Source organism: Leuresthes tenuis, unplaced genomic scaffold (genome assembly GCF_036924035.1).
Source record: "Leuresthes tenuis unplaced genomic scaffold, fLeuTen1.0.hap1 SCAF_18, whole genome shotgun sequence".
Taxonomy (NCBI): Eukaryota; Metazoa; Chordata; class Actinopteri; order Atheriniformes; family Atherinopsidae; genus Leuresthes; species Leuresthes tenuis.
The window spans coordinates 3,392,277-3,412,369 of NW_027325372.1; the positions used below are offsets into that span (position 1 = coordinate 3,392,277).

Here is a 20,093-nt window from a genome sequence, read left to right on the forward strand (position 1 = left end):
TTCATAGATGCAGCTAAAGAAATGGGAACAAATGATGTGTCTTTGTGACAGGCTGCTGGTAACAAATTGCCTAAAGATCCAATTTAAAATGGCTTCTTTGCTAAGTTGTCTGTTCTGTGTCGACACAACACTGGTTCATCCCTTGAGTTTGGAGGCTTTTTTCTGCTCAACATGAACTTCCTGCTAACAGAAAGAAAAACAAGAACATTTTAGATCAAGTTTCTACCTGCAGGAGGCGCTATAGATGAGGATGAAGAGAGTAAAACAATCCCAGCGAGTCCTTTTTGTTCTTCATGTTAAACATGTTAGTTTGTGGTGTTCCTGCTGTTTGTTCTCATCGGTTCTCGTGTTGTTTTTATCAGCTGAAGAAAATGTTTCTACGCTGTTAAAGAAGAAACGTCAGAACAACAGAGCTCACAGAATAAAAACTAATCATCTGAAGCATGTGGATCAAATCTTTCTGAGTGAGAGACGGAGGAAAGAAAAATTCAAAGAAAACTGGACTCATTTCTCTGCGATGAAGCTGTTTTATTGAAGAAAGTCAAATATTTTCTGCTCTGAACATGAACTCTGAACTTTGTGCTGTTACAGGAAAACTGCTTCAGTTATACCCTCACATCAGTTTGACATTTTCTCCGTCAGATTTCACAGAAACACTGAAATGAAGACAAAAGAAAACACTTTGTTCACTCCTTCAAAGCGGTATTTGCTGTGAAAATCTTCACTGGTTCTCACATTAAAGCTGATGAAGGATCTCCTGATTCCTGCTGATCCTGGAAATGACCGTTTCTGAGCACCTCAGAACAGACTTCCTCATCTGTTGGTTGATTTAGAAAACAGCAACAACATTTGATCTCTGAAACTAATCAAAGTCAGTGTAGCTACAGAATAATTTTACATTTACAAAGTGATGAGATGTGAACAGAGTCTGTGATAAAGGAAGGTCTGCTGATCTCTCTGTTGGGCTCCATGAAGTGGAAGAGAAACAACAACATACAGACACATCAACACAAGCATCCAACTAATATTTAGAGCTCAGAGAAGTTTAGATTTTCATGTGGAGAAATATTTCTGTGAATAAAACTCATCATTAGCAGTGATATCCTCCATGGCTGCACAAACACAGGAAAAAGCAGCAAATAAACAGCAAAGAGCTGACAGGATACCTTTATTCCACTTTACACAACTCTGCTGTGGATCCATAAGAATAATAATAATAAAACCCAATCCCAGCATAGAGCGGCTGAGTGAATGTGGTCTGGACTCTGTGGAGCAGAGTCATGGTTTCAGAGACGCTGTAGAAGGACAGAATACCTGCTCTGTGATCCAGGTACACTCCGACTCTGGAGGATACAGGACCTGAGATGGAGGTTTTTATCTTGTTGTATATAAATGTATAATTGTTTGGGTCCCAATATAATGACCAAGATTTGTCATTACATCCAAATACACATTCATTCCCACCTTCTCTGCTGATATTCTTGTGGGCGACTGCTACACCAACTCCTTTCCCCCCCCTCTCCACCTCCCAGTAACAACGTCCAGTCAGACTCTCTCTGCTCAGGACCTGAAACCATCCAGTGAATCTGTCTGGATGATCAGAATAAGACTGAGGTTGATTCATAAATGTCACTTTTCTGTTCCCCTCTGACAGTAACAGCTGTCTGTTTGCTGTGTTTGGATCCAGTTTGATTTCACATGAATATTTTAAGAATCCAGCTCTGCTCTTTGGTTCAGGTTCAGGTTCTGGTTCTGGTTCAGGTTCAGGTTCTGACAGTAAAACATCCACCTCAGTGACTCTCAGTGAGATGTTGGTCCATTCCTCTCTCAGGATGTCCTGTAGTTTCTCTCTGAGCTCTGACACAGCTGCTGTCACAGCCTCAAAGTGCCTCAGAGGACGGATCTTGATGCTGGATGAGGGTGTAGACTCCCTGAGTGCTGACACTGAGGGGCAGTTCTGTAGAAACTGGGTGTGATCCTCTGTGTCTGAGAGCTGCTGCAGCTCAGCATATTTCCTCTTCAGCTCAGTGATCTCCTGCTCCAGCTTCTCCTGAAGCTCTTTGACTCGACTCACTTCAGTTTCCTGCTGGGATCTGATCTGCTGCTTCACCTCAGAGCTTCTTTTCTGGAGGAGACGGATCAGCTCAGTGAAGATCTTCTCACTGTGCTCCACTGTTTTATCAGCAGACTGATTGATGGCCTCCACCTCCTGCTGAAGCAGCTTCACATCTTTCTCTCGGTCCTGGACTCTCTGCTGGATTTGCTGTCGACTCCCCTCCAGCTCTCTCTGCCTCTCAGTCCTTTCTGCTGCAGCTGACACTGTGTCGTGGCCTTTATGTTCCTCCACAGAGCAGAGATAACAGATAGACTTCTGATCAGAGCGGCAGAACATCTTCATCACCTCATCGTGACGAGAGCAGATGTTCTCCTGGAGGTTCTTGGAGGGCTCCACCAGCTTGTGTTTCTTTAATGGAGGTGAATCATAATGAGGCTGAAGGTGTTTCTCACAGTAAGAGGCCAGACAGGCTAAACAGGACTTGATGGCTTTCAGTTTTCTTCCAGAGCAGACATCACAGGCCACATCTTCAGGTCCAGCATAGCAGTGATCAGCAGGAGCAGCTTGGAGTCCAGTCTTCTTCAGCTGCTCCACTAAAGCAGCTAACATGGTGTTTTTCCCCAGGACAGGCCTCGGTATGAATGTCTGCCTGCACTGAGGGCAGCTGTGGATTCCCTTCTGATCCTCTCCATCCCAGTGGGCTTTAATACAGTTCCTGCAGTAGCTGTGACCACAGTGAAGAGTCACCGGATCCTTCAGCAGGTCCAGACAGATCGAACAAGAGAAGGTTTCTCGGTCCAGCTGAGCTCCTTTCTGCGCCATTTCTCCTCTCAGATCAGCGACTCAGTGAGTTTCACTTCCTCATAGCTGAAACTAGTCTGAGCTCTGAGCCAATCAGTTCAGCAGGTGCTGGTTACACCCATCATCAGCCTGCAGATCTGAAGGGGAGGGAACAAGGAAACATGTGGGCAGAGCGGAGCTGTGAGAGCAGGAAGTGTGTTGAAGCTGTTTCACACCAGTCTTCATGGTTAAAATACGGGTTGATTCTTCTTTTAATCCCTCTGGAAAGAAGTTTCACTTCACTTTCACAATGAATCATTGTGTTAAAGCTCCAGTTCCTCGTCAGCTTCTTTCTTCACAGAACTTTAAATGAAGCAGACGAGCTTCTCCTGAAATAATGGAATCAGTTGCTGCACATAAATCGAACATGTTGCTGCTTTGGATCCTAAATTGCACTCGACATAAGTGCTGCGGAGTTTTGAGCCTAAAAAATCAGGAAGAACATTTAGAAACACTTTGAGCCTCTGATTAATATCATCCTTTTACTTTGGTGCTAATGCACCAAGTGGCAACACATTCTTAACATGTACTTGTAGGTTTTCCTCCTAAGAATGAAGATTAAAATCATATCCTGACCAAACACACGTCAGACCTAAATGTATGTTTATATGAAGGCTGATTTTCACATGACATCCTATTTTCTGTCTGTCAAACTGTGTTTTCTTTGCTTTTTTTCATAGATGCAGCTAAAGAAATGGGAACAAATGATGTGTCTTTGTGACAGGCTGCTGGTAACAAAGTGCCTAAAGATCCAGTTTAAAATGGCTTCTTTGCTAAGTTGTCTGTTCTGTGTCGACACAACACTGGTTCATCCCTTGAGTTAGGAGCCTTTTTTCTGCCTGAATGGTTCATAGTTCAGAGTTAAGTAGCTTTACAAAGAAAAAAGGACTGAAAATGGGTGAAGAAGCAGAAAATATCCAAAGAAAAACTCTGAAAGATCTTCAGAAAGCTGGAGAGCTGTTGCTCATACCTGGAAGGGAAATATAAAGAAATGAGGGTTGGATCAGGATCTCTGAACAGAGCTGTACATTTTTAACATTTTGTAGAGAAAATTAAAAAAGCCACAAGACTTTAATAATAGAGTTTTTCTCTGTTATATTATTGTGTGCAGGATTTCTCCTCCATTACACCCCGTTCCAAACCTTCATTCTCCCATTTTCCCTCCCTCTAACTGCCCCCCCCCCCCCCCCCCCCCCTTAAGCTATTTTCCCAAAGGCCTGGACTTTACCACAATCTGATGCATGTGTGTGTGACTCGTTGTGTGGCCGTTTGGCTGCTGCAGCATCACAAACCACCACCAGCCCTAATCCTCCCCTCTGTGGGCCTAAATGTCAGGACTCCTCAGTGTTTTCGCCCCCCCGCTCTGCTGCTGTACTGCAGCGGACCTCAAACTCAACAGGACTTCATGTAACAGGAACATTTTCTTTGTGGTCCTGCAGAGTTTCCATCAGCCGGGCAATTGGCGGAAAAGCGTGAAATTGTGAAACATGTTCTGTGGATTTAGTAAATTATTGGATAGAGTTTCAGTGCATTAGCTGTTGGTTCAGGGCTGTTTTTCTCACAGTGAGACCAGCTGAAATGAACCGTTACACCAAACGGGGATAAGATTTTCACTTTGAAGTTTTGTCGTTGAGTGCTGATGGTGGAGATTGGACCGTGTGGTTTCTGAAGTGATCTGTTAATCTTTCAGTGTGTAAAATGCTCAAAAGTACCACTATAATTACCTTTAGCCAAAATGATATGACTTCTACTGAGAAAACCGGGTTTTTGGACGTGTTGCAGATTGATTCTTTGGAGTAGGTTTAGTTTAGCCCCCTTAAACGCTCCGGACCTGTTTTGTCTGCCTCGGTGAAGCTCAGACGGACCGAACTTAATGTCTGTGGCTGCAGTAGTGGCACATTTGTGCCCTGGGACAGGAGCAGCGTTGGCCGTTGCTCGTGTTTCTCAGCCAGCTAAGTCGAGTCTGGTTGTCTTTAGTGTCGGACAGCTGCTCTGTTGTCATCACAAGATGGCTCCGGCCCTGCGCTGCGACGTGCATGCGTGAGTAATGTGTCCAGACAGGCCAAGTCGTGTGTGTGTATTCTGTAAACGCGTGTTTAAGGTTGTATTCGTCCATGTGTGCTCGGGTGTGTGTCGACTCAGCCTTTTCCAACCAGCCCCTCACTCTTCAGCGTCTAATCCCCATAATCCCCCATCTCCCCCTCCTCCACCCTCGTTTTTCCAGTTCCCTTCCTGTCTCCCACTCCTCTGTAATCTTTGCACATCCCTCTGTCTGTCTTTCATTTTCTGATGTCCAGCTGCCTCTCAGTGCAGGTACATAATGTGACACAGTCTTCCTCCATTTGTTACACTGACTTCTTTATTCTTTCATAACCGCAGCCAATCAGTGACATCCCCTCTCTTTGTCTCTTCTTCTCTCAGGCTGTGGAGCGAGAGCAGGTGGACCGCATTCAGCCAAAGCTGCAGCACGTCAACGCAGTGGGTCAGGGTCTGATCCAGAGCGCCGCCAAGCACACCGACACTCAGGCGCTGGAGCACGACCTGGAGACCACCAACCTGCGGTGGAACTCGCTCAACAAGCGGGTACGACTCTCACCCTGCAGTTAAAAACACCATCAGGAGCCTCAGAGTGACATTTGTTACAGATTTCATGCTTTGAGTAACTAAAACATGGAGTTTGGACTGTAACAGGTATCTTAATCCACATAAATATGTGTGCATCTGTCTCTAATACTTCTGTATTAGAGACGATGAGGAGCTCAAACGATGCGCTGCATGTCAACCATGAACACAGCAAAGCAAAAGTTCGCCCCTGAAGGTCCCCTGGTGCTGGCACCAGATTCACTTCTTTCCATCAGTGTCCAGGTGGTCCTTCTGAAAAAATCCTTCCTTGTTAGAACAAATCAGGCCTCAAAGAGACAAACATTTGTCTCCGCAGGTTTCAGGTTCAATCATTTAGATATTCCTGGCAGGTCATTTTCAGCTCTTCTGGCTTTGATCAACATCAACCTCCCGACCTTTTCCATCGAGGCCACGGCAGCATGTTCACCAAAAGTCATGGGATGTATTTCTGAGCATGTAGCCTCAGCCTGTGGACACGTAGATGGTTACTAAACCATGTCAGCTGACTGCTCAAATGACGCAACTCACCTGCTCCTGATTAAGTTTTCCGGTTGCACCAAAATGCCTCTGGTCTGCTGTGTTTGTGTTTCAGGGACATACGAATATAGTCTCCACTAAAACTCATTCCTTATGTTGTTCTTTATTGAAGTTGTAGACTTTTTTCCTCTTTAAAAGAGTTATTTATTGTAAGATTACAGGGAGATGCAGGAAGATCCAGATAAATGTTAGAGATGACCTTTATATATTTGTGTCCTCTGTCCTCAGGTGGCAGAGCGGATCGCCCAGCTGCAGGAGGCCCTGTTGCATTGTGGGAAGTTCCAGGATGCTCTGGAGCCTCTGCTGAGCTGGCTGAGCGACACAGAGGAGCTGGTGGCCAATCAGAAGCCTCCATCTGCCGAATATCGCGTGGTCAAGGCCCAGATCCAAGAGCAAAAGGTAGGAGGACAAAAGAAATGAGATAAAGTTCCTCTTTAATCCATCAGCTCAGAAGGAATTCCAACATCTTTACAGACATGTAAAGTTTAGGTTCAATAAGTGACCGACGTTTCCCCTTTGAACACAGCTTGTCTTAGCTTCTCTTTTTAAGATAAGATAACAGAAGATATGGTTTGTTATTCCCCTCAGGGGAAACTCATTTACCACCAGTTCAGCTCAGACGCAACAAAGAGAAGCAGCTTTCCAGGGAATATTTAGCCAGAAGGTTCCATAAGACGTCTGTTTCCAGGGAGTCCCAAATCTTTGACTTGTGCTGCCAGCTTTTCTCCATAATATACATTTTGGGCTGTAGTTTGGAAAGAAATGTTTCTGTTTCTCAGGTTTGATTTAACACACACACACACACACACACACACACACACGGTCAATGATCCGTCTGCCTGGCATCCAAACGCTCCAGCCGACCGTCTGCCAGTCAAACTGTCATAAAAACAGACGCACACATGTACGGCCGACCTGTATTGTGTTGTAACACACACACACACACACACACGTTTCCTTGTTTATCCAACATGCGTTTCCTGTGTTTGTGCACATGTGAGCTGCACACTCAGTGTGGGATCAGTCGCAGGCATACATCCGTCATGGAGACCGTCCTGCTCAGAAAGAAAATCAAAGGATATATAAGATAAAAATATATATATTTCAAACCAAGTTATTTAGAGAGAGGAAGCACTGATGGAGAAAATCATGTAGTTTTAAAGCAAATTACTTATTCATTTATTTTATTTTTTTTTATCACTGATTTGGTTTTATCAGGAGTGTAAACGCATCACTTTGCAGACGTGGAAGGATTAAAATGCAGGTTTGGATCAGATGGAATCATCTAGATAAATACATTTTAGGAGGTGTGTGAGTTCTGCTGTTCGTAAGCTGGATTACTCTGAAACTTCCAGGCTGAATTTCATGAAACTCGGAGGAGACTTTGAGCACTGACGAAGTAAATGTTGCAGCCGGTTGGTTTAACTCTTCCGCTGATATCAGAAACATCTAAGAAGAAACCTGGTGAAGATCTTCCAGTTCAGCATGAGGTGCAACCGTCAAAATGTCCTTTTTTTTTCTGTCCTTCAGCTGCTGCAGAGGTTGTTAGATGACCGCAGGCCGACTGTGGAGATGATCCGTGCTGAAGGAGAGAGGATCGCAGCCACAGCGGACTCTCAGGACCAGGAAAAGATCCAGACTCAGCTCCAGAGTCTGTCAGAGAGATGGTCTGACCTGCTGGACAAAGCCAGCGGCAGGTAAGCTCTCCCTACGACACGGGCAACGTCAGAGTGACGGGAACCGGGTTTAAGTTCGGATGTTTGGCCAATCTTTTGTCTTTCTCATATGTGCTGCAGAAACCCGAGAACTTTGTGGAGTTTTGTTTTCATTTCACCCTGTGAAACAGCAACTGAGAAAGCATTTAAAGGTCTAATCTGTGGTGTACCCCAGCCTCGTGTTATCTGCTGGTTGTTTCCTGTTCTCTCAGTTCATTTTTGAGCTGATTTTATAGAAATATGCGTATCATTACTGTTGGTTTCTGTGGTCTGCAAGTAATTTCAGAGGCTCCTCTGTTCGCCACAGGAAAAATGGTCTCGCACATTCAAGACCCACAAAGTCCAGTCGAGACGCATCTCAGATGAGTCTGCTCACGAAAAGCTGTGATAATATTCACTGATGCCTGATAACATGAGAGAACATGAGGAATGAATGTCAGTCATGTCATTGGAATTTATTACTCTGTCCTCTGCAGAATCCACACACATTGTGCACAGTTGGCTTTTCTTGGCATTGAAACAAAAATACTTGTTTTTTAAGACCTCTGCAGAACACTTTTAAGCTCAGTTATCTGGGATTAAATGAACGTTTGATACAAAAGAGCTCGATGTTACAAAATCAGCCACAAATGATGCAAACAAAAACAAAGGCGGTGAAAGCAATAAAGTAGCAATGAAGGCGCTCCTCCTCCTCCTTCTGCTCCTCATCCGTCTTTGTCACCCTTCCCCCTCAGGCAGAGGCAGTTGGAGGAGCTGCAGGTTCTGGCTCTTCAGTTCCACGAAGCCTTGGAGCCGTTGGGGGAATGGTTGAGCGCCACAGAGAGACGGCTGAGCTCTGCCGAGCCGATGGGAACTCAGGCGGCTAAAATCACCCAACAGATCATCAAGCACAAGGTACTGTCCGACCCGGAGGTTTTACTGAACTCCAAACCCTGTGCGCCAAGTGAGAAAAACCAAGCATTCACCCTGATGAAGCCACAGCCTTAAATGACCTTTACTTCCTCACATTTTAACGGGAAACGGGCCAAAAGATGATCCAGAGCCACACGCCTCCCACCCAAACTTACATCAGCCGTTTATTATTTATTCATGTTTCATTTTTTATGTTTTTTAAGTTTCATTCGGTCATCTCCTGATGTTTGTTTTTAATTTTTATCCATGATTTATCATCTGCATGCTTTTGAGTTTTTATCCATCTGCTTTCTGTTGTTTTGCTCTCCTTTCTCACTTCTCTCCATCTCACACACACACACACACACACGCTTCCCAGGCATTCCAAGAGGACGTGTCCTCCCGGGAAGCCGAGGTTGACCACCTCGAGTCCCTCAGCCAATCGCTGACCCCGCTCAGCTGCGAAGCTGATCGGGATTGGTTGCGTGAGCGCGTGGGGACGGTGAGGTCGGGTCACTCTGAGCTCGCCGATTGGAGCTCTCGACGGGCCGGCCTGCTGGAGCAGGCGCTGGCCAACGCCCAGCTGTTTGGGGAGGATGAGGTGGAGGTGCTGAACTGGCTGGCTGAGGTGGCTCAGAGGCTGGCTCAGGTCTCCGTGCAGAGCTACCAGCCCCAGCTGCTGGGCGAGCAGCACAAACACACTCTGGTACGACTTTATGAACACGGCTAATTCTCCCCGAGAGACAACAGAGCAGCTGACGTGAAACTATGAAGCACGTAGAAGAGAAACTCCAGGAATAACCTGTTGTGTGTCCTTGTAAAGTGCTAAAACTGTTCGATATAACTTTATGAACTTTATTTTTCTGTGAATGAATCCAGTGAGATCATTTAAGCTTTTTAAGCATTCATCAAAACAACGTGTAAACGCTCACTGTTTCTCATCCCTCAGTCTTTAAATGAAGAAATCCTGAGCAGGAAGAAAACTGTGGACCAGGCCATCAAGAATGGACAAGCTTTGCTCAAACAGACCACAGGTGAGGATCCAACTCTTTCAGTTTGTACTTGAACAGGTCAGAAAGACAGACGAAAGGAACAAACGCCACCTGTAGCCATCAACACCATCATGAGCCGCGCTGCCCGCAGAGATAAAAGTTCATGATCTGACCTGCGTCTCCTCCTGCAGGCGAGGAGGTTCTCCTGATCCAGGAGAAGCTGGACGGGATCAAGTCTCGCTACGCCGAGATGACGGCAGGCAGCAGCAAGGCCCTCCGCACCCTGGAGCAGGCGCTACAGCTGGCCACGAGATTCGCCAGCGCCCATGACGACATCAACCGGTGGCTGGACGGCGTGGAGGCGGAGCTCAACAACATGGAGCCTGACGCCACACCTGCCTACCAGGAGAGACAGAAGGTGGGAGGGATCTGAGGAAGTTATGGTTGTGTTTTTGTTTAAAAAGGAGTTTTTGGAACATCTTTACAACCTCCTGCATCTGTTTGCTTCATTGGTTATTAGTTTGTCACCTGCTCCGTAACCTGAAGGTCGTTTTTCAGAGCTTAAGTTTATTTCTGCGCTCTGTAAAGAAATTTAATGAATCCTGCACATGATATTTAGTCTGTAGGTGTGAACATAAGTCGTATTACAGGAGAGTTTTGTTTTAAAAGTGTAAAATTAAGAATAAGAAAAGGAAGAAGCTGACTCTATTGGTGATGTTTTAATTTCGTTGTTTTCTTGAACTCAGCATCAAATTGCTCCATTTTCTCCTGGCTGCCATATAAAGGACGTGTCTACGAGCCCAATATTTTGTCCTTTTATAAATCTGAGCATGCCGTGTGCACAGCTTTTTGCAAGGAAAACTATGCTATTTACGGTCATGCACTGTAGCACATGTGATCAGGTTAAAACCACGAACTGTGAGTGTTTTACTCGTTATATAAAAGGGTACAAAGAGTTTCTGCTATTTAAAAGGCTGCTTTAATGACACTTCCGGTCTTTAATGACATTTTCAGCCTTCCAAAATCAACCCACCCACATGGAGTTGCCATGGAAACCCAGATTTCTTCTGGAAACAGTTTGTAAAAGCGATTGAAAATGTTATTCTTTTCTTGCCCTCCAGTTTTGTCGCCGTTCACTGACATTTTCGGCATCTAACATTCAGATGCCTGATGAGAGAAACTTCGTGATCTCCGAGGTTGGTTCTTAAAAAGATGTTTTCTGAAGACTTGGTCGAACTGACAGTTTCACCGTTGCAGGAGCTGAAGAAGGTGTCTGCAGAGAAGCGTCTGGTGCTGGACACGGTGAATGAGGTGGGAAACGCCCTGCTGGATCTGGTGCCGTGGCGAGCCCGCGAAGGCCTGGACCGCCTCGTCGCCGACGCCAACCAGCGTTACCGACATGCTGATGAGACCATCACTCAGAGGGTGCAGCTGGTGCAGGCTGCCATCCAGAGGTCACAGCAGGTACTGCGGGCAGTAGAACTGATTAACAGCTGAGGTTTCCTGATATATTTGTGGTTGAACATGAACTCCTCCCTTCAGTATGAGGAGGCAGTGGACGCCGAGCTCGCCTGGATTGGGGAGACGGAGCGTAAGTTGGCCTCTCTGGGCCCCCTGAGCCTGGAGCCTGATGTGACCGTGGCTCAGCTGCAGGTGCAGAGGGCCTTCAACATCGACATCATCCGGCACAAAGACACCGTGGATCAGCTCCTCGGCACCAGAGACGACATCCTGGAAGCCTGCAGCGACGCCCAGAAGGACGCTCTGATGGCGAGTTCCTCCCCGCTTATTTAGATGATGCGTAAAGACTTCTGCAGCATCTGAACGTCTTCCTTTCCCTCCTCAGGTGAAGACCGACTCCCTGAGTGCTCGTTACGATGCAGTGAGTCAGAGCCACAGTGAGCGGTTCTCGGCTCTGGAGCAGGCTCAGGTTCTGGTGGCTCGGTTCTGGGAGACCTACGAGGAACTGGAGCCGTGGTTGGGTGAGACTGAAACCCTCATCACCCAACTTCCACCACCTGCTATCGACACAGACGCCCTCCGCCTGCAGCAGGACCAGATGAGGGTAAGGTTCTACCAGATGAGACCTGGTTCTACTTTTTTAAGCATCTTTCCTCTCGTTACTGCTACAAACTAACCCGTAAACTCATGTTCGTGATTTTATTTCCCTCTCCAGCTCCTCAGAGAGTCTATTGCGGAGCACAAGCCCCACATCGACAAGCTGCTGAAGATCGGACCCCAGATGGCCGAGCTCAGCCTCCAGGAGGGGGCGACGGTGATTCAGCGCTACACCGACTCCGAGAGGCGCTACCTGGCTATAAAGGAGGAGGTGAAAGGTCGCGCTACGGCGCTGGACGAGGCAGTGTCCCAGTCAGCACAGGTAGGCCGCAGATGAACCTGGGTCTGAGATGCTGGTATTCAGCAGGTTTACACTTAAAAGCACAGTTTAGTTCCTCTGCAGCAAACAAACCGATATGATAACTGAACTGCATGAGGTTTCTGTTTGTTTTTGTCTTGTTTTTATGTTGCTAACTTAAAACTAACAAGAATTTATGTAGTTTATTACGTCACAAGTCTGGTTAAAGTTTTCTTACTGTGTTTATATCCTGTTACATGTGATTTTACTTGTTATACGGTTGGAAGTTGCTGAGTAAAACGGCTCTTTTTCCATCGTGTCGCATCTGTTAGTGCAGACGTTATAACGTTTTCTTTGCTCTTCATCTCACGAGGCGTCATTCAGTCACGTTGCTGCTGACTCTGTACTGTACTGTATGCATGACTGACTCAACTCACTGTATTGTTTCTCCACCCCCCTCAAACCACTCCACCTCTTCTCTTCCTCCACCTGCACGATCTTTACCCCCCCCCCACTCTATCCTCAAAACCACCTCCTTGTCCCCCCACCCCCCCATCATCCTTTTACTTAACCTCCACCCCATCCCTCGTTCATTGTGGATGTGCTGTGTGTGTTGCCCCTCACCACCATTTTCTCCATGGTCACTGCTCACTGCAATCACCCAGCTGGTAGAGGTAAGACCGCAGACTGACAACATCAAACTGGCACTCAGGATGACGAGGCACCACATGATTAGATCCTCTATCAGTAAAACACTGACTCTGTTAATGATTACAGCCGGATGTTTGATTGATTCCGTCTTAGCTGCAGCTTTTTTATTTAAACCGTCACATGAATCGTGTGTTTGTGAACCCTGAGTGGCCACGAGACCGAGGCAGATCTGTCAGAAACTGTCCTTTCTGTGTATGACACTTGAATTAAACCAGTCCTAGATGTTTTCTACCACACAGTGTTCCCTTTTAGTTAGATTAGATTTGTTTTGTAGTGATTGATTCTCTTCGGAAGTCCACCAGCTCAGGGACTGCATCATTAAGTCCCTCTTCTTTGAGCCTTTTTGGCTGGACTTTTTCGTGAATAGCTCCCTCTTCTGTGGTAGATTGAGTCCAGATTATTAGTGGTTACACAGCCTGGATGACATGTTGAAAGTACATCCCTGAGATATTTAACACTTCAGAGCTTAAAACATCAATGTTCTGCATCCTCTCCTGATAAAAGATGAATAATAATAACCCTAATGTCATTATTGTTGGACACAGATCATAATATCTCAGTATTTTCCCAACTTTCAAAATGTCACCCAGTGAACAAACTAAGGAACTTCATCACTCTGTCTCCTGCTCATAACTTCTCCTTCCGCCCTCAGTTTCACGACAAGATGGACCCACTGTTGGAGACTCTGGAGGGGGCGGTGCAGCGGCTGCGGCAGCCTCCTCCTGTGGCCGCAGAGGTGGAGAAGATCCGGGAGCAGCTGGCAGAGCACCGCGCTCAGGGGCTAGAGCTGGACAAACTGCTCCCAAGCTTCTCCGCCCTCTGTGCCCGCGGAGAGGAGCTCATCAGCAGAGCAGCTCACGACGATCCTGCAGCTCAGGGTGAGTGGTTAACAACAGCCTCCGAGTTCATGTGCTTTAAAGGATGAGGGACGAGATGAAAATAGAAAATACAGAGCGTAACTGGGTTAAAGTTTCTTCTGGACGTCACAACAGAGAGAAACAAAAGGAGCTTCTGCAAAAATGGTGAAAACTATTCACTCTCATTTTGGGCTCTTGTTCAACATTTTCTCTCAGCCAGAGTAAATATCTAAGTGGCACTGGGCCAAAGGGCAGAACTGGAACAGAATAAGCAGTGAAGTTCTTCCAATGACTTCTCTCAGAGACAGAAAACACTTGTGCCTTTGTTTTATTGCCCTCTGAAGAACTTTGTTCTTCGATGCCCTCTGGCTCTTGTGGAAATGAAAGGTTCTTTCTGTGCACTGACAGTGGGAGTGGACTCACGAAGGCCTGAACATACCAGTACTGTACACAAGATGGCAAAATTCAAGCTAATTCAACATTAAACGGAGACCACACAATGTGTCTGAGGAGCCGGCTTCGCAGCTTGTTTTAAACGCCTCTCCTCTGCTTTCCCCCCTGCAGCCGTTCGTTCCCGCCTCCTGCGCCTGCGCTCTCTCTGGGATGAGATCCGGCAGCGAGCTGAGGAGAGGGAGGGCAAGCTGAACGACGTGTTGGACCTGGCCGGCAAGTTCTGGGCCGATGTGGCGGCGCTACTGAGCACGCTCCGAGACTCCCAGGATATTGTGAAAGAGCTGGAGGACCCCGGCGTGGACCCGTCGCTCATCAAACAACAGATTGAGGCTGCCGAGGTACGGAGGACACGCGGCAGGAGGGAGGAGCTATGGGCTGCAGTCCAGCTTCATTTAAGGCTGAGCGACTCAAAAGGATATCCTCTGTTTTCCAGGCTATCAAGGCAGAGACGGACGGCCTGAGGGAGGAGCTGGAGTTTGTTAGGACCCTCGGAGCTGACCTCATCTTTGCCTGTGGGGAAACTGAGAAACCTGAAGTCAAGAAGACCATAGACGAGGTCAGAGTTCACGACCTTACGGTGAAAATCCTGAAAAGCTCTGCTGCATGTTGACCTGCTAACGCTGCCCCCCTTCCTCACTTTTTACAGATGAATGCTGCCTGGGAGGGTCTGAACCGAACATGGAGGGAGAGAATGGAGAGGCTGGAGGAGGCCATGACTGCTTCTGTTCAGTATCAGGATGCTCTGCAGGTTTGTTATAAACTTTAACTTCACCTTTAACTTGATAATCCTGCTGGTGTTGTGAGCTAATCTCTCTTTTTCATTTCCAGTCTATGTTTGACTACCTGGACAACGCAGTGATCAAGCTGTGTGACATGTCCACCGTGGGAACTGACCTGGGAACAGTCAAACAGCAGATCGAAGAGCTCAAGGTTGGCATTTCAGGCACACCATCAGCCATCCATGAACTCTCTGTTATGATCCTCTTTATTGTTATTACCGACATTGTGTTTTAAGATCAGATGTGCATGAAGAACTGACAACATTTTCCTCTCACCCTGAGCAGCAGTACAAGGTGGAGGTGTACCAGCAGCAGATCGATATGGAGAAGCTGTGCCACCAGGGGGAGCTGCTGTTAAAGAAAGTGTCAGATCAGACAGACAGAGACATGATCCAGGAGCCGCTGACTGAGCTCCGACACCTCTGGGAAAACCTGGGGGATAAAATCACCCAACGACAGGTAATGAAACCTCACCTGAAACTTTCTCTGTGTTCTCCAGAACTGCTTGCATTTGACACCACGTTTCATAACAGTTGAGATATTTTGAGTCTCTAAGCTCGAGCGTCTGTCTTTCTTCCACCGCAGCACAAACTGGAGGCTGCCCTGCTGGCCCTGGGTCAGTTCCAGCATGCACTCTCTGAGCTGCAGTCCTGGCTGAATCACACACACACCACCCTGGACACACAGCGACCAGTCAGCTCTGACCCCAAGGCCATCGAAATCGAGCTGGCGAAACACCACGTATGTCTGCTTTCATACTGTGACTCATTCCTCTTGTTTGGGTTAAAACTGGAGATGCTTTTACTTAATTTGCTGCATTATTCTCCACCTCCGAAACAACATGGAAAATCATGATCTTAACCTTCAAATCTCTGTCTCGTTCTCGCAGGTTTTGCGTAATGACGTGCTCTCCCATCACGCCACAGTGGACACGGTTAACAATGCTGCTGGTGAGCTGCTGGAGTCCTCTCCAGGTGACGAGGCCAGCCACCTGCGGGACCAGCTGGATCATCTGAACCAGGGATGGGAGAATCTCCTGCTCAAGACCCAGGACCGGCAGAAGCTGCTGGAGGCCGCCCTGCAGCAGGTAGAGCAAAGCTCCCACAGCTTTTAGTGGCTTTAGTGGTTTTCTGTCATTCCGGGGTATTAAAAAGTAGCAGCTGTGTTGCTGTAGTGATTAATAATTCATTCATACCTCCTCCTCCTCCCTCACCTGTCTCTTTGTAGGCTGAAGGTTTCCATGGCGAATTGGAGGAGTTCCTCCAGTGGCTGAGGAGGACGGAGAGCCAGCTGTCTGCCGCCAAACCAACAGGCGGTCTCCCTGAAACAGCCCGGGAGCAGCTACAGCAGCACACGGTAACAGAGAAGCTCGTCTCACTGCATCATCAACAATATGTGCATCAAAAGCTTATCACAGATCCATTTGGATTATTTTAGCCTGCTGGTTTTGTTCTAAAAAGCATTATTGTGTACAGTCAGTGGTACTTTTTTGAGTTGAATAAAAAGCACGTCCAGAAGAGTTTTATGGCTTCAGTGCTTATGGGTTGCATTCAGTATCGTCTCACACCCACTCTGAGACACCTGGCATATGGTCACTATCAAACTTTCATAGCTCCCATTGTTCTGAACCAGCCGGACGCAGCGGCGCTCGCCGTCATCGGCTCATATTTGTGTCCTCTCCCTCTGCAGGAGCTTCAGGCCCAGCTAACTCAGAGAGCCGACCAGTACCACCGCCTGCTGGACCAGGGAGACTCCATGCTGTTGGCCCGCGGAGGAGAGGAGGCCGGACCCGGTACCACCCAGACTCAACAGAACCTGGCCATGCTGCAGAACAAGTGGGCCAGCCTCAACACCAAGATGGACGACCGCAGGGTGAGACTTCGGATGAACATGTCTGCCTTTTGTTCTGCTGGTGTTTCTTTTAAGGTCGATCTTTAACTGAAAACACTTAAACCTTCCAGGCGAAGCTGGAGGAGGCCGTTTCCTTGGCAACAGGTTTTCAGACTTCGCTGCAGGACACCATCAACTGGCTGACCCAGACTGAGCAAACCCTGAACATGGCTCAGCCCCCCAGCCTCATACTGGACACGGTTCTCTTCCAGATTGATGAGCACAAGGTTGATTTTTCATTCAGTTTAACAGTCAGAAAGTTCTGAATCCGAACAGAACCGTGTTTATGTTTCAGCTTTCTCCTCTGTGTGTGTGCAGGTGTTTGTGAACGAGGTGAACACCCACAGGGAGCAGGTTCTGGCTCTGGAGAAGGCCGGCTCGCAGCTTCGCTTCGCCAGCCTGAAGCAGGATGTGGTTCTGATCAAAAATCTGCTGCTCAGCGTCCAGGCCCGCTGGGACAAGCTGGTGCAGAGGTCCTTGGACCGCGGCCGACATCTCGATGAGGCCCGTAAACGAGCCAAACAGGTACTGAACTCAGTTAGTCATTTTTATCTTGTTTTTTAACTATAGCTTAGAATCAACGCCCTCGCTTCTTGATCTTTGCATTAAATTATTTGTTGAACACTTTGTTGCTTCAGACTCCCTCCGTTGTTCAGTAAAGAGCAGAATCCTGATCAAACTCTTCCAGCTCAGAGTTAAAATATGAAACGATTCTTTCCTCAGTTCCACGAGGCCTGGAGGAAGCTGACAGACTGGCTCGAGGAGGCCGAGAACAGACTGGACTCAGAGCTGGAGATTTCCAACGAGCCAGACAAGATCAAAGTGCAACTGGCCAAACACAAGGTAACACAGAGAAGAACACTTCATCTCCTCCAAAATAAAAGTTGTTGCTCGTCAGCCTCTTTAATTTCCTCCTCAAATCTTCCTCCACCTGTCCAGGAGTTCCAGAAGGCGCTGGGATCGAAGCAGCCCGTTTACGACACCACTGTGAGGTCTGGCAAGGCCATGAGGGACAAAGCCCAGCTGCCTGCAGACCAGCAGAAACTGGATCACCTGGTGGGAGAAGTTCGTGACAAGTGGGACACCGTCTGTGGCAAGAGCGTAGAGAGGTACGGAGGCTGAAGCTGCTCTGACTGTCTCACCTGCCGGGGAAGATAAAATGTGACGGCGTGTCTTTTCCTTCCAGACAACACAAGCTGGAGGAGGCGCTGCTGTTCTCGGGTCAGTTTGCAGAGGCCCTTCAGGTGCTGGTGGACTGGCTGTACCGAGTGGAGCCTCAGCTGGCTGAAGACCAGCCCGTCCACGGAGACCTGGATTTGGTGTCCAACCTCATGGACGCACATAAGGTGCGAACGCTGTGGTGAACAGAGCTGTGTCGCTGTGTTGAATGTTCGGGAAAGAGGTGCCTCATAATGCTGGTGTCCTCATGCAGGTCTTCCAAAAAGAACTGGGCAAAAGAACCAGCAGCGTTCAGGCTCTGAAGCGCTCAGCCCGGGACCTGATGGACACCGGACGTGATGACACAGCGTGGGTCAAAGTTCAGCTTCAGGAGCTCAGCAACCGCTGGGATACAGTGTGCGCCCTGTCAGTCACCAAGCAGACCCGCCTCCAGCAGGCGCTCAAACAGGTCAGAGCTGCACGGCTCACTGAAGCTCAGGTCTGATCCCGTCCACAGCTCATCATTACAATCCTCTCCTGTTCTTCTCCGTCAGGCGGAGGAGTTTCGTACAAATGTGCAAATGCTGCTGGAGTGGCTCTCGGAGGCGGAGCAGACGCTGCGTTTCCGCGGCGTTCTCCCTGAAGAGGCAGACACTCTGCAGGGGCTGCTGCACACGCACCGAGACTTCATGGGCACCGTGGAGGAGAAGAGGACCGACGTGAACAAGGCTGCCGGCATGGGAGAGGGCATCCTGACCGTGTGCCACCCCGACTCCATCACCACCATCAAACACTGGATCACCATCATCCGGGCGCGCTTCGAGGAGGTGAGCAGTCCGAAAATCAGTCTGTAAAGGAATTGTTTGTGCAACCTTTAGAAAAACAGATTCTGAAGTCTGGCTGTGTAATTAATAGAACTGATCTGATCTGATCTCTGATCTGAAATCTGAATAAATGTCTTCGCTGTGCAGGTGCTGACGTGGGCCAAGCAGCACGAGCAGCGGCTGGAGACGGCTCTGTCCGAGGTGCTCAGCAACGCCAACCTGCTGGAGGAGCTGTTGTCATGGCTACAGTGGGCCGAGACCACGCTGGTCCAGAGAGACACGGAGCCGCTTCCTCAGGACATCCCACAGCTGAAGACGCTCATCACAGAGCACCAGGTGGGCTGTCCTCAGCCTCGGTGACACACCGGTTGTTGAGTATAAGGCGTCCTCGGTCGGTTTACTCACTGCTGGTGTTTGTGGTTTTTAGATGTTTATGGAGGAGATGACGAGGAAGCAGCCAGATGTGGACAAAGTGACGAAGACCTACAAAAGGAAACCAGCCGAGCCTCCCAGCAGCCTGGCTGAGAGGAGAGGAGCTCGTATGTCCCCTGGTTTACTTTTCCATCAACAAATATGCTTTCCCACTCTTTCATGATGGCAGAAAGAAGTTCTCCCGTTTAATTCTCTCTGTCCTCTGCAGGCAAACACCAGCAGCAGCAGGCGGCCATGCAGGTTTCTGGGGCAAATCCACGACTCAACCAGCTCTGTGCCAGGTGGCAGCAGGTGTGGCTGCTGGCTCTCGACCGCCAGCGTAAACTCAACGATGCTCTGGACAGACTGGAAGAGGTAGCCGGCAGGGACCAACTCCTGCAGTTATTTAGCTTATTCTGTTCCTCCTTCTGTCTTTCACATGATCATTTTAGTTGTACTGTGTGTTCTGTGGCATAATAAGTCAAATATATGATCCGTTTGCAGCTCAAAGAGTTTGCCAACTTTGACTTTGACGTGTGGAGGAAGAAGTATATGCGCTGGATGAACCACAAGAAGTCTCGCGTCATGGATTTCTTCAGACGCATCGACAAGGACCAGGATGGAAAGATCACTCGCCAGGAGTTCATCGACGGCATCTTAGCCTCCAGTACGCTCCTTTCTGTGGTTGTGGTTCACAATTTTCTGCATTTCAAAAAGTCTTTAAGTAGCAAAGAAATCCCCATTGTCCCCCCTGTGCAGAATTTCCAACAAGTCGGCTGGAGATGACGGCCGTGGCGGACATCTTCGACAGAGACGGAGACGGTTACATCGACTACTACGAGTTTGTCGCTGCTCTGCACCCCAACAAGGACGCCTACAGGCCAACCACTGACGCCGATAAGATAGAGGACGAGGTGAGGTGTTGCTGCTGTTTGAGACACGTCAGCGATAAGCACAATCAGGGAAAGATGCCCTGACTGACAAGTTGTCTGGCTGTGCAG

The 20,093-nt window shown here is 48.1% G+C and overlaps 2 protein-coding genes across 15 annotated transcripts in view; one reads left to right on the plus strand and one right to left on the minus strand.

Moving 5' to 3' along the window:
* macf1a (microtubule actin crosslinking factor 1a) overlaps positions 1–20,093 on the plus strand; it is a 224,883-nt gene that overhangs the window by 191,997 nt on the left and 12,793 nt on the right. For 12 of the 14 annotated variants that reach the window (XM_072371022.1, XM_072371029.1, XM_072371025.1 and 9 more), the window contains 33 exons: positions 5,318–5,479; positions 6,284–6,454; positions 7,586–7,752; positions 8,505–8,664; positions 9,041–9,367; positions 9,611–9,695; positions 9,845–10,071; positions 10,911–11,117; positions 11,196–11,423; positions 11,500–11,718; positions 11,830–12,033; positions 13,373–13,598; positions 14,142–14,368; positions 14,464–14,586; positions 14,677–14,778; positions 14,859–14,960; positions 15,095–15,268; positions 15,395–15,550; positions 15,699–15,896; positions 16,037–16,165; positions 16,499–16,681; positions 16,771–16,926; positions 17,018–17,224; positions 17,423–17,542; positions 17,639–17,808; positions 17,886–18,045; positions 18,132–18,326; positions 18,412–18,684; positions 18,829–19,017; positions 19,109–19,220; positions 19,322–19,467; positions 19,597–19,759; positions 19,852–20,006. In XM_072371022.1, coding sequence (XP_072227123.1) covers positions 5,318–5,479; positions 6,284–6,454; positions 7,586–7,752; positions 8,505–8,664; positions 9,041–9,367; positions 9,611–9,695; positions 9,845–10,071; positions 10,911–11,117; positions 11,196–11,423; positions 11,500–11,718; positions 11,830–12,033; positions 13,373–13,598; positions 14,142–14,368; positions 14,464–14,586; positions 14,677–14,778; positions 14,859–14,960; positions 15,095–15,268; positions 15,395–15,550; positions 15,699–15,896; positions 16,037–16,165; positions 16,499–16,681; positions 16,771–16,926; positions 17,018–17,224; positions 17,423–17,542; positions 17,639–17,808; positions 17,886–18,045; positions 18,132–18,326; positions 18,412–18,684; positions 18,829–19,017; positions 19,109–19,220; positions 19,322–19,467; positions 19,597–19,759; positions 19,852–20,006 — 5,823 coding nt within the window. The remainder of the gene's footprint in view (positions 1–5,317; positions 5,480–6,283; positions 6,455–7,585; positions 7,753–8,504; positions 8,665–9,040; positions 9,368–9,610; positions 9,696–9,844; positions 10,072–10,910; positions 11,118–11,195; positions 11,424–11,499; positions 11,719–11,829; positions 12,034–13,372; positions 13,599–14,141; positions 14,369–14,463; positions 14,587–14,676; positions 14,779–14,858; positions 14,961–15,094; positions 15,269–15,394; positions 15,551–15,698; positions 15,897–16,036; positions 16,166–16,498; positions 16,682–16,770; positions 16,927–17,017; positions 17,225–17,422; positions 17,543–17,638; positions 17,809–17,885; positions 18,046–18,131; positions 18,327–18,411; positions 18,685–18,828; positions 19,018–19,108; positions 19,221–19,321; positions 19,468–19,596; positions 19,760–19,851; positions 20,007–20,093) is intronic. The other 2 variants (XM_072371032.1, XM_072371033.1) reach the window with 1 other exon arrangement.
* On the minus strand, positions 508–2,898 carry LOC140275543 (tripartite motif-containing protein 16-like). The gene is made up of 2 exons (XM_072371055.1): positions 1,762–2,898; positions 508–1,731 (listed from the first exon to the last, which is right to left on the minus strand). The coding sequence occupies exons 1-2, from the start codon at positions 2,876–2,878 to the stop codon at positions 1,169–1,171; spliced, it is 1,680 nt and encodes a 559-aa protein (XP_072227156.1). The 5' UTR covers positions 2,879–2,898; the 3' UTR covers positions 508–1,168.